Source organism: Equus caballus, chromosome 13, assembly GCF_041296265.1.
Source record: "Equus caballus isolate H_3958 breed thoroughbred chromosome 13, TB-T2T, whole genome shotgun sequence".
Classification (NCBI taxonomy): domain Eukaryota; kingdom Metazoa; phylum Chordata; class Mammalia; order Perissodactyla; family Equidae; genus Equus; species Equus caballus.
Window position 1 is genome coordinate 12314228 of NC_091696.1, and position 14718 is coordinate 12328945.

The 14718-nt window shown below is 54.2% G+C and overlaps 2 protein-coding genes across 9 annotated transcripts in view; one reads left to right on the forward strand and one right to left on the reverse strand.

Moving 5' to 3' along the window:
- Positions 1-1674: 1674 nt before the first annotated feature.
- On the reverse strand, positions 1675-14563 carry TRIM50 (tripartite motif containing 50). Of its 6 annotated transcripts, XR_011424279.1 has the most exons (9): positions 14248-14563; positions 13889-14152; positions 9239-9717; positions 6173-6268; positions 5002-5232; positions 4858-4880; positions 4526-4774; positions 3639-3758; positions 1678-2682 (listed from the first exon to the last, which is right to left on the reverse strand). XR_011424279.1 is itself a non-coding variant. In XM_070230826.1 (8 exons), exons 3-8 carry the CDS (start codon positions 9635-9637, stop codon positions 2093-2095), a joined length of 1464 nt encoding a protein of 487 aa, XP_070086927.1. In that variant the 5' UTR covers positions 9638-9717; positions 13889-14152; positions 14248-14278; the 3' UTR covers positions 1678-2092. The 6 variants fall into 6 exon arrangements, 5 of the variants coding, with proteins under 5 accessions (XP_023511201.1, XP_070086927.1, XP_001504541.1 ...); XM_070230826.1 differs by lacking the exon at positions 4526-4774 and having other exon boundaries at positions 3639-3763; positions 14248-14278; XM_023655435.2 differs by lacking the exons at positions 13889-14152; positions 14248-14563 and adding an exon at positions 10350-10474 and having other exon boundaries at positions 2545-2682; positions 4657-4774.
- FKBP6 (FKBP prolyl isomerase family member 6 (inactive)) overlaps positions 14539-14718 on the forward strand; it is a 28036-nt gene continuing 27856 nt past the window's right edge. For 2 of the 3 annotated variants that reach the window (XR_002812109.2, XR_011424220.1), the window contains exon 1: positions 14539-14685. Coding sequence is in view for 1 of the 3 variants with exons in the window: in NM_001309461.1 (NP_001296390.1) it covers positions 14662-14685 (24 nt within the window). In the remaining 2 variants the exon portion in view is untranslated. 3 annotated transcript variants of the gene reach the window in all.

Here is a 14718-nt window from a genome sequence, read left to right on the forward strand (position 1 = left end):
CTCCTAATACTCCTCAGGCCTTTCGTGCTGAATCTGGGATTTCATGGCACTTTTGAGCACACGTTCTTTGTTGAAAAGCTTTGGCTTCCATGACCTCTCCTGCTGGCATACTCTCCCATTTCTAAGTTTCCTTGGCAGCCTTGTGTAAGCTGCTCCTTAGCTTCTGGTGTCCCATCTCCTGACCACCTTTTCTGTCAGTCTGATATTTTCTCCCTGGGCAGACTCACCCACTCCCACACTATCATGACCACACAATAAAGTCCATATACACTGAAGTAGCATCAATGGTTCTCCGTGGTCCAGCCCCAGCTGCAGCATCCCTCTGCAAACCTAGACTCCCAAAGGCTCTTCTCCTCTGCCTGTATTCCACTTCTTTCAGCCCAAATGCCAACTCCACATGAAGAATTTCCTTTGCCTTCTCCATATGGATGTGGATCAGTTAAGATCTTTTGGTTGCAAGCACAAACACTAAGTGGCTAGCCAAAAAAAAAGGGGGGATTTATTAAATAGGTGCAGAGGGATGTCATTGTGTCTGTTAGGGTCTGGCTGGAGACAGAAAGGTGCACACAAAAGATAGCTGAATAGAGTTTAAAGAGGGGCCTGTTTAAAAATGGTCAGAGTTAAGGGAACCTACAGGAGACAGTGCAGCACTCTGGGCTAGCGACAGCATTGTTCACCACCGGGCCTGAAAGAGCAGGAAGGAGTAACAGGAGAGGGCTGCCTGCCAGGAGTCTTTGGCTGGCAAGCCGTAGACCAGCAGGCAAGAAACCAGGAAAAGAAGCACCTCGAACTCCCTCCTCCTGCCCTCAGATCTCCTGCCAGTCCCTCACATCAGTGGAATCCAACAGGGAGCCAGAAGTTTTGCATTCCATTGGGGCCCGCCTCCCAGGACACAGAGCAGGGTGGAGAAGCGTGCGTCTAGAGGCGCGACACTCTTTAGCCCAATCATGGAACTGAAGGAAGAGATGCATCCAAAATCCAGGTCTGGAAGGTATCAAGCACACAGCTTGTGTGAATGTCCCATGGGGATAAGGAGGTCAGTGGAGATGGCCCTGAGGTAGTGCGTCACAAGCCTCCCATCCTCTCCCGTTCCTGGAGGGTCACTCAGATAGGCTGTGGGTCAAGCTTTTGCCCATGTGGCCCATGTGGATACATGCCAGCACACCAGGGCAGAGCCATCCTCCGTGGAAGGCCCTCAAGCAGCTCCACAGACCTTAGGAGCACAGGACTGAGGAGCTTCTCTCTAAAGCACCAGGCTGCAGATGACTCAGCCCCAACCATGCTCTCTCTTCCAATTTTCAGATTCTTGGGAGAGAATTCAGCTGTCCCAGCCTTGGCCTGGGTTGACACCATCAACTGTGGCCAGGGGCAGGCTCCCCATGGATGGCAGGGGCTCTGGGCCCACTCCCATGGGCCCAGCAGCTTTCAGGGATAGGCCGCAGCCCCGTCTGGCCTCTACTCACTTCTGCTTTGAAGTAGCGTCATTTCCAACCCATCCAATGGAGAAGGAAGTCAAGAGAGGTCTTCGAGGACAGAGCAATGATGGAGCAGTTGATGTGACTCTAACCGTAGACCAATGAACAGGGGTGGAAGCAAGATCTGGCTCCACGAGAGACTGGAGCTGCTTTTAAAGCCCTGAGCATAAAGCAGTATGTAGGGACAGAAAGTGGCAAATCATTTAAAGAGAACGAAAGAATGTCAAATTTATTAAAGTTATTTTAAGTTCACAATGATAAGGAAAAAGTACGTGTGGGAATGTTTCCATCCTCACCCGGAAAAGTAAGCAGAGAGGTTACTCTTTGGTTAGGAGGGACCCAGGGAAGCCCAGCTTGACCCGTGGACACCAAGGCCTAACTTTGCTGGTTAACAAGCAGGTTAGTAACCTGGCAAATGGTTAATAACCACGCCCCTGGCTGATGGGGAAGGGGTTATGGTCCTTTTCTCCTTATCATTAAATGTTTTTAGGGACACACAGGCATGAAGACTTTCCTAAACAGTAAAGACGTCACCTCTGCTGGCTGGACCCAGCGCAGCCTCTGAGTCGCCCTGCCCAGCTGGGAAAGCCTGTGGTCAGGCAGCGCCGCGAGCAGCCCTACAGCTTGGTGGGCTGTGGGAGGGTGAGGTGGCCAGGCCCACTGGGCGGGGGCAACACCATGGGCAGTGAGTTGCTGCCCCTTTCGTGCCAGCATGTGTCCAGGATGGGGTAGAGCTTGCCCTGGAAGTCAGCCTGGAATGTGTAGAGTGGCCGCAGGTCATCAGGGCGGTCAGCATCGAAGAAGGTGAGCTCTCCTTGCTCATAGTGCAAGTAGATGCCAATGCGGTGGGGGTGGCCAGCCACAGGCAGGGGCACCCGTGGGCAGCCGAAGGCCTCGTACACCCGGCCCTCCTTCAGGCCGATGAGCCACATGCCATGCTCTGGGGACTTGCTCAGCTTGCCCTTGCGGCTGGCTGTGCCCTTGATGACCCCCAGGCGCCAATCACTCTTACTGCCCACCACCACCTCCCAGTAGTGGCGGCCGCAGGAGAAGCCCCGGCTGGCCAGGACACAGGTACTGTAGTCGAAGCGCTCAGGCTGGCTGGCACGCCGCTGGGCCAGGAGGCCACACTGCACCACCGTGTTGCCCTTGGAGAGCTCCAGGAGAGGGTGGGCAGTGGCAGGGTCCAGCTTGAGGGACTCCGGGGCTAGGAAAGATCAGAGAAGGCATGTTTTCAAGCCACCCAGAAGGCAGCAGACCCTGCCCCGAGGGAGGCTGACTGGAAGCCTTGAGCTCCTCAGGAGTAGAAGTGCGTCAGCCTCATCTCTGTATCGTGGGGCCTAGAAGGGGCCAGGCACAGAGGAGGCACGCCGAGGATGTTTGCTGAATGAACGAATGATGCCTGAAGGATGGAGGAAAGGGACAGCTGTGAGCCGAGGCAGTCTGGGAAGTCCTAGGGCAGAGGTGCTGATGGAAGGATCTGGAAGATAGCCCATCATGTGTGCTCCAGGGCTAAACTCCTCTGGCTTTTTAGAGAACTCGTAACAACGGCAGTTGTTTTCTCTGATACCCGAGCAGCCTATTCAAGGACAAACTATCCCAACTGACCTCTTTGCCAGCTGCCAGCTAATCAGTTCACACCCCAAATGTGCAAACAACATTCACACTTCAGACAATGTCTGCAGTCTTTTCTCTCCTCTCCCCATTTCTCTTATAAGCCCTATTTTTGCCTTTGTTGGATGAAATCAGTCTATTGATTGACCTCCCTTATGTGCTGGTAATGAAGGGGTTAATTAAATGTCTCTGAGATATTTTTTGACCGAGAAATAACTACCATTTATTAAAGCACTAAACCACACACACACACATATGTTTGCATATTTATAAACTGTGCAGCCCAGCAAGGTGGATGTTAATAGCCCCTCTTTACAGATGAGGAAACCGAGGCTCAGAAATCACACAACTCGCCCTGTCACTCAGCTGGTAAGGGATGGAGCTGAGCTGGAGCCCAAGCTGTCTGGGGCAACCTCCTCCCGTGCGCTCCCCACCAGCCTATGCAAGCCTCACTTCCAGTTCTCTATATCTTAAACTCAGATGCAATCGACAAACTGCTGCCCACCCTTGGGGGCAGCCCTCAGGAAGGAGGATGGGCCGGTGCCTCACCTGGCAGAACCTTGCGGAAGAGCCTTTTCCACACAGTCAGCTTGATGTCAGCCTGGTGGAGGCCTGGCTTGAAGGAGATGGGGCTGAACACGCCTTCCAAGGGCCGGGCCTGCTGGAGATCTGCTCTGGGGGCGACGGTTCACAGTGATGGTGGAGCTGCATCCTGTGCACCCCACCCCTGCGTCCGGATGCAAGTCCATCCAGCCAATCCCAAGCCCAGAAGACCATACACGCAAGACACCCATCATTTCCTCCCGCCACCCCACTCTCAGAGGACCTGCCTCCTTCCCAGAAGGGTAAACGCCACATCAGTGGTTCTCAAACCACTGGGACTGGCAACATCACCCACTAGTTAGAAGGGGGGCTTGTTAGAAATGCAGATTTTCTTGGGTCCCACCCCAGACCTGCTGAATCAGAAACTGATTACTGGGACGCAGTGCTCAATGCTTTAACGAGCCCTCCAGGTGCTGATGTACGCTAACCTCTCTAATTCAGGTGACCCCAGCTCCTAGCCACAGCTGGAGTGGACACCTGCTCCAAACTCAGCCAGTGAGATTCTGTCCATTCATTTAAACCAACGCTCCTAAACGGGTTGTCCTTAGAACTAAAGGAAATTTGAGGAAACAAGAAGACTCTCCTAAATGGGTCTGAGAAAGGCCCAGGAACTCATGGATTATTCACGTTAGGGACTAGAACGTGCATCCCATTCCTGCCCACCAGCCGCAGTGCGGGTTTCGAGGCCCCTCATTCCGCCCATTACCCACGTCTCATCTCGTACCTCATCTCCCATTCTGCCCTGCGTCATACTTTATGCCTGGGTACAATGAACTTCTCACAATACTCTCAAGTCTGTACCCTACTTCACCCTTTCACGTGGCTCTGCTTGCCTGGCAAACTCCTGTCCTCTGCCCTTCTCAGCTCTCCGTCCTGGGCACTGTCACCTCTTCCTCTGGATGTTTCTGTAGCTTGTGTGAACCTGTACTGTTCTAGTGCCCACGGTGGTGTAGCCACAGCTCACCGTCTGCCTCCCACCAGTCTTTGAGACCCTGAAGGCAGGGACGTGTCTTTCATCTCTGTTTCCCTTGGGCTCAGCACAGAGCCAGATGTGGGCAGCTGCTCCCAAGGCCCTGGGGAAACTGAAGGAGGAAACTAGTGGAGATGAGATGCCCGTGCCCGCAGCCACCAGACCCTCACTGAGAGCTCCCTCCGAGGTTATTACCTGGAGACCATGGAGTGGTACTTCTGGAAGACAAAAGAGAGGTGGGTTAGGGTATGGGGGAGACTAGGCAGAATCTGTGGGGAAGGGGGAGACTCTTGGGACCCTGGGGGCCTCATCATGGGGGACTCTCCCTTGTCCACTCACCCGGATGAACTCGTGGTGACTCTCGTTACTGAACTGCTCCAGCACAAGCTTGGTCTGGACCAGCCGCTCCCGAGTGCCCCGGGCCTGCTCCAGCTGCATGTCCAGGGAGGCCACGAGGCCCCGGGTGTGACCCTCCACCCCCTCCAGACAGTGGGCCTTCTCCTCATCTACCAGGTGGTGCAGCTCCTGGAACTCTCGGCGAATCACCCAGCTGAAGACATCGGACTCATTCTGGGACAGGGAGGGGCTGGTCACAGCTGGAGCCTCAACGAGCCACCTGGCTATGACTGACAATGTCACCAGAGCCTGGCAGCTTAGGCCTTCCTGGGCCTTCCTGACTGGGCTGGTCCTGGTACCTGAGTCCCAGGGCCGACTCCTGCCAGGGTGTTCACACTGTGCCTGGGGATCCCGGATGTGGCTGTGGGGGGAGGGCAATAGTGGCAGGAGAGAGGCTGGGCCCCGAGCTCCCACTTCAAATGCAGTGGCTCTGCTTTCATCTGTCTTGACTGTTAAGTGTGCACATAAGATTTTGCTTTATCACAGGGTTCCACAGCTGAAAAGAGTCTGGAAGGCTCTGGGAGAGCAGGCTTTGGAGTGAGAGAGCCCTGTGTGGCCGTGAGCCCTGCCCGCATCAGATAGGAGTAATGCCACCTCCTTTTCAAGGGTGAGGAGGGTTAAATGAGATAATGTCAGGGGACACCGTCTCCTGCTCCTGTTTTATGACCTCCTGCAGAGCCGGGACTCCACACCCTCCCGGTCCCAGTGTGCCTCTCATTTAGGAAAAGCAGCCAGCCACCAAGGGCTTCACACCTTTCCACGTCTGCACTCCAAGGTACTGGGACGGCACCACATAAGCTGTCAAGGTCAAGCAGACACAGGTGGCAGGGGGCGGGCAGTCACTCCCACGCTTTGGGCTGTTTACCTCTGGGACTTGGGTTCTGGGTTATCTCAGTCCCAAGGACGTGGAGGACACAAGCTGACTTGGAGACAGTCCTGACAACTGTGGTGAATTCCCCTAAGAGGATTTGCACGTTCCCCACCCCGCCCTGGAATGCTTTGAATTCTGGCTTTATATGGAAAGGATTTCTGCAAAGGACGAATGAGAACTGGGCTCTGCAGGAAAGGGGAGATGGCCAGTCCCAGGAGAGGGACAGAAGGAAAGGGCACTCACGACAATCCGGGTCCTGTTGTTCACCAGTTTGGCAATATGCTCATCCACCTTCTGCTGCTCCTGCTTCAGGTCAGAGATGAGGGCCGCAAGCTCCTCCTGGAGGCAATGTGCCATGGCCCCCTGAGCAACTGATCACTTCACCCTCTCAGCTGCGTGGGGCCAGCCCTGGGCTTCACCTTCTTGGGAGCATCCCAATGGCCATAAGCACTCCTAGTGGAACTAGGAAGCTATCCAGGTACACTTCACCCCAAAATAGGTAAGACTATTCAAGAATATTTTTGCATTGACAGCAGGAACCGCCCAGGCATGGAGAGGCATCTCTCCATGATGTGAAGAGAGATGCTAAACATTGTTACAGCCACCAGAAGTCACCACACAACATCCAAGAGGGGCGCCTGCCAATCTGAAGCCAACGTTCCCTGCATGGGATGGCGCCTGTAGGGAACCCACCAAGTAAATTCTCCGGTCACCAGCCCGTCCAGAACTAGCAGTCATCTGATCAAGAGTCAGCACAGAAAGGCTGGCCCAAGTGAGGTCAACAGCGCATAAGGGCCCAGGCTACACCTGGTGATTCCCCCTCGCTACAAAGACCTGCATCCATCCCCAGCAGGCTCGGACCCAGCCTGGATCTGGATCTGGGGCCTCCCCAGGCTGAAGTAAACTCACTTCTCCTGGGCGGCCCTGGCCCCTAGTCTGACCTAGGCCCACCATCTGGCTGCTCTACCTGCCCAGAGCCCCGCGGGTCTGCGCCCGTGGAGTGTACGGACTCTGGCTTAGACAGTTTCCAAGCAGAAGTCAGCTGCAAGAGCCTTTCAGGAAAGGAGCTGGGAAAAGAATGAAGCCAGTGTGGGGATAAACGGACACAGAGACCTGCTCGGGATCACGAGGCATCAGATCTCACAGTGGCCCGAGAAGGGCATTCCAAGGGTACCTCTCGAGAGGAGGTAGAGAGAGGTGGAACTAATTCTCTCCCGTCACCTGGGCCACAGTGAAAGGAAACAGAATTATGCAAATAAGTAAAGTAAGTGTCCCAAGGTCTCTATCAGTAGGAGAAAGCAGGAATGTGTGAAGAGCTCTGATAAAGGAAGGGAATTTAGTTGCATCACAGAGAAGAGTCTTGGGATCACAAAAAGCCAGCTCTAAAACTGGGCCCCAAGCTGTCCCCAGCTCCTAGCCAGAAATGATGAGCAAGCTCCCCCGTGTCTCCTCTCCTGGGCAGCCCTCTGCTAATAAAACGTGGGCTCGATGTCATTGCAAAGCAATTTAGCTTCTTCCTTCCACACTCCCCTAAAACTACTCTGGCCAAGAGGATCAGTTCTTACTGCCAAATCTAACAGACTTCAGTCCTCGGCAGACAGTTCACACAGGGGACCTCGTTTCCGGTAACGTGCTGGGTTCCTCTGATCCCCAGACAGCTGTACTCAGGCGGTGTTCCTGCTCCCTCTGTCAGTTCCTTCTGGGGTTCTCTCTGTACCCAGATCTTAAACCCTGGTGCTCCTTGGGGCATCATGTGTGTCTTCCCTTATCACTCTGCAGACTCTCCTCGTTGGTCTTCTCCACTCCTGTGGCTTCAGCTACCACCCATAAGTAGAGTACGCCCACTCAGCCTCATTCTCCATCTTCCCTCCTGCAGAGGGATCGGACCATATCACAAGCCTGCTTAAAACCCTCCAGTGCCCCAACCCCTACTATGGCCCACAGAATAAACCCCCAGTCCCTTCGTGTGTCACACAGGCCTTCGATGGCCTGGCTCCTGCTTACCTAGCCTGCCCCATCTCACTTCCAACTCACTCTCCCTTGAGCTTGATGGAGCGACTTTCACTTCCTCAAATAGCCATGCTGTTTGCCTCCTGGTCTTTTGCACGTGATGTCTTTGTATTTGGAATGCTTTTCCTCTTCTTTTCATATCAAGTCCTCCTTGTGGTTCAGGTCTTGGCTTAGCAGCCCACTTCCTCCAGTAAGCCTTCCCTGACCGCCCGAGACCATGCAGGACCCACATTCCAGGATCTCACCATTGCCTGTATTTAACCTGGACAGCAGCACCCGACACATGGGACTCTCTGTCAGAGCACCAGACTGTGAGCTCCCCCAGGGCACTAGCACATCCTGGAGGCCCAGTAAACGTCCATGGGTGGGAGCGGCTGGTGGACCACCTGGCTGGCCTTGTGCACGTTTCCTACTTGCCTCCCAGGGTTGAAGGAGCAAAAAGATGCTGCCCAGAGCGCTCAGCCAGAGAAGCCCTGGATCAGCTCCCAGGGGCCCTCTGCCTGCAGATCCCCGGCTCGTTCCTCTTCCTGCCCCTCGCCTGGATTTTGTCATTCCTCACCTTTCCTCTCCCCGCCCAACACCATGCCAGGTGCCCTGTAACGATGCAGTCCCAAGAGCCCCTCCTGCCCTTCTTCATCGTTAGCGGACGAAAGAAAACCCGCCTTCGTTTGAGTCCTCGCTCTGTATGACTTCGGGTAAGACGCTTACCTCCTCCGAGCCTCAGTTTCCTCATTTGTAAAATACAATAATAACCCCACCCTTCATAAACCTGAGATCAGTGTATTAACCCAAGATGCTATCATCATTATCATTATTCATCTTAAATGACAATCTGCTAGATCTGAGGCAAAGGTCCAGGAGGGCAGGAATCCACTGATTCCACAAACACATTCTGAGCGTTGACTACGTGCCAGGCACAGCTCTAGGCTCAGAAATACCCCAGGGAACAAAGCAAAGTCCTGCCCCCATGTGCCTGAGAGTGTGGTCAGGGGAGCGCTCGAGAAACACACGAGAGATACAGAGAAAACGAAAGCAGCAGGAGGAGCTGGCACCTGACGCAAGGGGGCGCCCGCTCATGCCAGCGCGGTAATCCCCAGCACCCGGGCATTCGGGCAGCTGCGCAAAACGTGATGAATGAGTGAAGGCTTCGGGTTCTGCTCCAGGACAGGGCTGGAGCGAAATCGAGTCCCGACCCAGGACCCTTCTGTGCCGGGCAATGGCGCCAGAGAGCGCGGGAGCTGGGCTGGGTGGTCCCCCGGGGCGCCGGGCTCCCCGCCCCGCAGCAGCCTCCTTACCCACCTTCATGCGGCTGTAGACGGTGGAGACCGGCGTGACCCGGTGCTGCTGGTGGGAGCCCAGCAGGCCGCAGAGGCCGCAGATGAGCTCCTGGTCCTTCTCACAGAAGAGGCTGAGCGGGTTCCGGTGGTGTGCACAGACCGTAGGCTCTGGGTCCCCGGGGAGCTGCAGGGCTTCGATCACCCGCGCCAGGGAGACATTGGGTGGGGAGCTGCTGCAATCCACCTCCTGCCGGCACACGGGGCAGCGCAGCTCCGAGTCCAGGTGGCGGGACAGGGACACCAGGCAGCCCTTGCAGTAGGAGTGGCCGCACTGCAGCATCAGGGGCTCCTTGAAGACCTCCAGGCAGATGGGGCACTGGAGGCGGTCCTCCAGCTCGGGCACGCTCACCTGCCACGCCATGCACGGGCCGGATTGCAACGCAGGGCAGCCTTACTCGAGCCTGCTCCCTGCGATCCTCTGCTTCCAACCTCCAAGGGCCCCTAGACGTTAGAGGCTCTTAAGGCCACCAGTCCGGGATTCCAGTCCTGCCCCACTATGACCTGGGGCCTGTTTTCCATCTTTAAAACAAAGGACTTAAATAAAAGAAGTAGTCACTTGGAGACACGATTCTACATTTTTTACTCAGATTTGGAGGTCAACACAAAAGGGGCCATCTTCAGGGTCATTTGGAATGACACTAATAATGCAAACTCCAGCCCAGCAGGCATCCTGAGCTGGAGCTGGACAGCAAAAACAAGCGAAGGTCCTTCCCACCTTCTAGATCGGTGCTCAGACTGGTGGGGAACCATGGGAAGCATGGTTATAGAGATTCCTGAGTCACCCCTTCACACATCTCCAGTGAGACCCGGAAATCCACATTTACACAGACAGCCCCAGGCCGTTCTCAGGCAGAGAGTGCTGTCTTAGAACACTAGTCCAGAGAACCTGGGACCTAGGAGGGCTCTCTCCAAGTCTCCCACCCTGCTCCCCTCTGAAAACCAATTGGCACTGAGAGAGGAGAAGCACTGAGCCAGAGTCAGCAGTAGACCCCAAGAGAGCCCCCTCACTGGACCACTTGGTTTCCCACAATCCCCCAAGCCTCCCACTGGGACCTCAAACCAGCATCACTGACCCGATCCAATGGGCCTCTTCTCCCCAGGACGGGACAGCAGGCACAGAGACCTGGGGACCGCAGCTGGACGCCTGCTCCACCACCTAGAATCTGCCCCTTTCCTCCCCTGCTTTCCCAGCAACACCCCCGTGTCCTCAAGGTCATCCAGAATCAGGTGGAAACGGGGCCACATCACGGGACTGGGGAGGCAGCCTCTGCCGGGCCGGCTCTGATAACTGCAACATGCAGGTGCTCGCCTTGTCCAGGCAAGAGGGAGGGGCGGGGACAGGGGGACTGGGCACCCGTCCACACCTCACAGACCCCAAACAGGAGTAGACTTGTGCTTTGACACAATTCTCTCTGAGTCTCTCTCCTTTCTTGAAGGTATTTTTATTTACTGATTTAGATTTGTTAATTGAGGTATAACTTCTATAAAGTGCACAAATCTTATGCATACACTCGGTGCACACTTTATATACGTATACTCACTCTCCAGATCAAATACAGAACATTTCCAGCACCAGAAGGCTCCCTCATGTGCCCCCAGTCAGAACCCCTAACAAGGGCAGCCACTATCCTGACTCATATCATAGATTAACATGGCCTGGTTTTGAATGTCAAAGAAATGGAATTGCACACATAGTATGTACTCTTTTGTGTCTGACTTTTTACTCAATATTATAGAATTATGAACTTTTTCATATAAAGCCTTTCAAAGGTTTAGAAGTTCAATGACATTTTGTTATAATTAATAAATATTATGGTCATAATAGACTACACATATCATAGGGGGAGGTGGGAAATTAACTGGAAAGGACAGTGGTGGGAGAGGCTGTCCAGGAATGTGGAGAAACAAGGCACTCCGGGGCTGGCAGGCCACAACCCCCACAGGCCCAAGTGCCCAGTCTGCCAGCAGGGGAGGTCTCTACCTCATAACAAGGGAGACCTGGCAGAGGCAGGTAAAAGCTAATTTTATTTGTTAATTCAACAAATATTTGTTGAGAACCTGCTATGTGTCAAGCACTGAGCTGGGTATTAAAGATACATTAGAGAACAAGACAGACAGGGTTTCTGTCCTTTTGGAGTTTATAATATAGAGGGAGTAGGAGTGGGGTAAGGTCATAAATAAACAAGTTAATACAATAGTGTGAAAGGTTATGCAAGAAGTAAACAGTGTGGTGAGAAAGGCAGGGGTTGGTGGGTTTGTGAGGTGCACTTTAGACAGGGCAGGGCAATGTCTTTGAGGAAGGATGGTTGAGCTGTGACCTAAAGGATGCAAAGACGCCAGCCACCTGAAAGGCTGCAGGAGGGCAGACCAGGCAATGGGCCAGCAAGTGCAATGGGCCAGCAAGTGCAAAGGCCCTGAGGCTGGACAGAGCTCGGTGTTGGTGAGATACACTTGAGCGGAGACCTGGGCAGCTGGAGCACAGTAAGTGAGAGGGAACATGAGAAGACGAGGCCAGAGGGATTAGCAGGGGCTGCTCTGTAGACCAGGGCAAAGGCTTGGATCTAATCTCAAGAGCAGTGGGCGCCATTGGAGGGTTTCAAGGCAAGAGAATATCATCTGATTTATATTTTTAAAAGATCACTCTGGCCGCTGGGTAGATAATGGATCACAGTGACTTGAGCCCTTGCATGGACGGACGCTGAAGCCAACAAGTGATATAGGAGATCGCAGCAAAAAAGGTAGATGGCGGAGCCCAGAGTCAGATGTCTGAGGACCCCGGGGAGAGACCGAGTAGCCCCGTGGTCTACAGACTTCAGCAAACAACAGAAACATCTGGGAGGCTTGTTAAAACCCAAACTTCTGGGCCCTGCCCCCAGACTTTCTGATTCAGGGGCAGGCAGACGCCGGAGATACTGCAGGTTCGGTTCCAGACCACCGCAATAAAGCGAATATCACAAGAAAGCGAGTCCCCTGAAGCTGTTGCTTTCCCAGTGCATATAAAAGTTACGTTTACACTATACCGTAGTCTATTAAGTGTGCAATGGCATCATGTCTTAAAAACAACATACATATCTTAGCTAAAAAATACTTCAGTGCTAAAAAATGTTACCCATCACCTGAGCCTTCAGTGAGTGATAATCTTTCTGCTGGTGGAGGGTCTTGTAAAAACTGCGATATCTGCAAAGAGCAGTAAAACGAGGTGTGCCTACAGGGATGGGCTCAAGAATTTGCATTTTTAACAAGTTCCCAGGCAACACCGATGCTGGTGGGGAGTACACTTTGAGAACCACCGAAAAAGGCAACTGGACACAGGCACCTGGAATTCTGGTGCTCGGGGAGGCGCTACGCTGGTCACCTAAGTACATCACATATGTAAGCCTGTGGGAATGGTCAGGACCTCTCAGGGATTGACACTAAAGAAGGGAAGAGGTCTAGGAGCAGGGCCCTGAGGTTGCTAACATTTAGAGGTCAGGAAGAGGAGATGACTGAGAAGGAACAGCCAGTGAGGTAGGAGGAAACCAGGAGAGTGTGGTCACAAGAAAGCTGTGGCAGGCAGAACGGCCCCCAAAGATATCCATGCCCTAATTCTGTGAGTCTGTGAATGTGTTACCTAACATAGCAAAAGGGACTTTGAAGACGTAATTACCATCATGGACCTGAATTATCCAGTGGGGCCCATCTAATCGCATGAGCCCTTAACAGGAGAGAATTTTCCCTGGCTGGAGTCAGCAATTCAGCAGAAGAGGAAAAAAGAAAATTTCAAGCACAAGGAGGACTCGGCATGCTGTGGTTGGCTCTGAGATGTAGGGGCCCGTGTGCAAGGACCAGAAAGAGGCCTCTAAGACCTAAGGGAGGTCACTGGCTGACAGCCAGCAAGGACACAGGGACCTGTGGCCTTGAGCTGCAAGGATCTGCAGCCGCCAACAACCTGAAGGAGCTTTGAAGTGAATTCTTCCAGAGCCTCCAGTAAGGCTAACAGCTTGATTTTAGCTCAGTGAGACCAGAATTGGACTTTTAACCTATAGAACCATGAAAAAAGAAACAGGTGTTGCGTTAAACAACTAGTTTTGTGGCAATCTGTTCTAAGAGTGATAGAAAACTAATATAGAAGCCAAGAGAAAAAAGCATTTAAAAGTCGGAGTTGGGGGCTGGCCCCGGGGCCAAGTAGTTAAGTTTGCTCACTCCGCTTCAGTAGCCCGGGGTTTGCAGGTTCAGATCCTGGGTGCAGACCTAACACCGCTTGTCAAGCCGTGCTGTGGCGGCATCCCGCATAAAATAGAGAAAGTCTGGCAACAGATGTTAGCTCAGGGCCAGCATTCCTCACAAAAAAATAGAGAAGTCAACTTCATCAAATGCTGACAAGAGTCTAGTAATCTGGTGTCTCACGGATCTGGCAACCAGCGTGGCGTCGGTGGCAGGGAGCAGGGGAAAGCGGTGTGGAGGTGGGCTGAAGAGAAAATAGAGGGAGAGGAGGTGGAGACAGAAGAGTGAGAAAGCCTCCGTAGCAAGTCCTCTGAGAAGTTTTTCTGGGAAGAGTAAGAAGAGGACCGCCTGTAGCAGGAGAGCGATGCGGAACAAAGGGAGGCTTGTCCATTTTAAGCGGAGCTCTTACCACACACAGCGGCTCCAGTAGTCAAGGCAAGGTTGGTGCAGGAGAGCGGAGGTACCCAAAGGAGTCGAGCCCTTGAGCAGGCACCAGAGGAAGAACCAGGCACGAGCAGGCGGGGGTGGGATCCAGGCCACTCTTCCTTCGCACCAGGAGGGAGCAGGTGCAGCAGATTTTGTGGATTTGGTGATGGGAAAGCGAGGAACATCACCTCGTTTTCCCAGGAACTGGGTAGTTTAACTTTAAAGTCCTATCTGCATTGAAACTTCTCTGGAACGCAAAGGAGAGGGGAGGGAGGGTGGAAAAAGGTCTGTCGGAGGCCTGACTCTTCCGGCAGCAGGCAGGTGCTGAGGCCTCGTCCTCACCAGCGAGCTGCCGCCACGTGCCCCGCCGCCTGCCGCTCCGGCAGCACGTGCCCCGTTGCTAGTCCGCGCCACCTGCGGGTCTTCTGCCCTGCTCCTGTGCCACGTGCCCCATCACGCTGCGCATATCCCCGGGACAGGCCCCATCACGCTGCTGCCGTGCTTCTCACGCGCTCCATCACCCTCCGAGCATTCCGGCAAGTGCCCCACAGGGCTCCTCGTGCCGCTGTCACGTGCTCGGGCGTCCCCCGTTGGCCGGCCGTTGGCGGCGGTTGGAGCGAAGGGCTGCGCGCCCCCTCGCGCTCCCGGCCGGAATGCCGCCGGCGGAGGCAGACGGCCGGGTATAAAAAAGCAGCTGCGTCACACCTTCTGGAACCTCCGAGTGACCGCCGGGGTTGGGCCGCGGGCCGCGCGGAGATGGGGGGCAGCGCCCCCGGCCAGGTGAGGCCCCAGGGCCGGGGAGGTGGTGGGGGC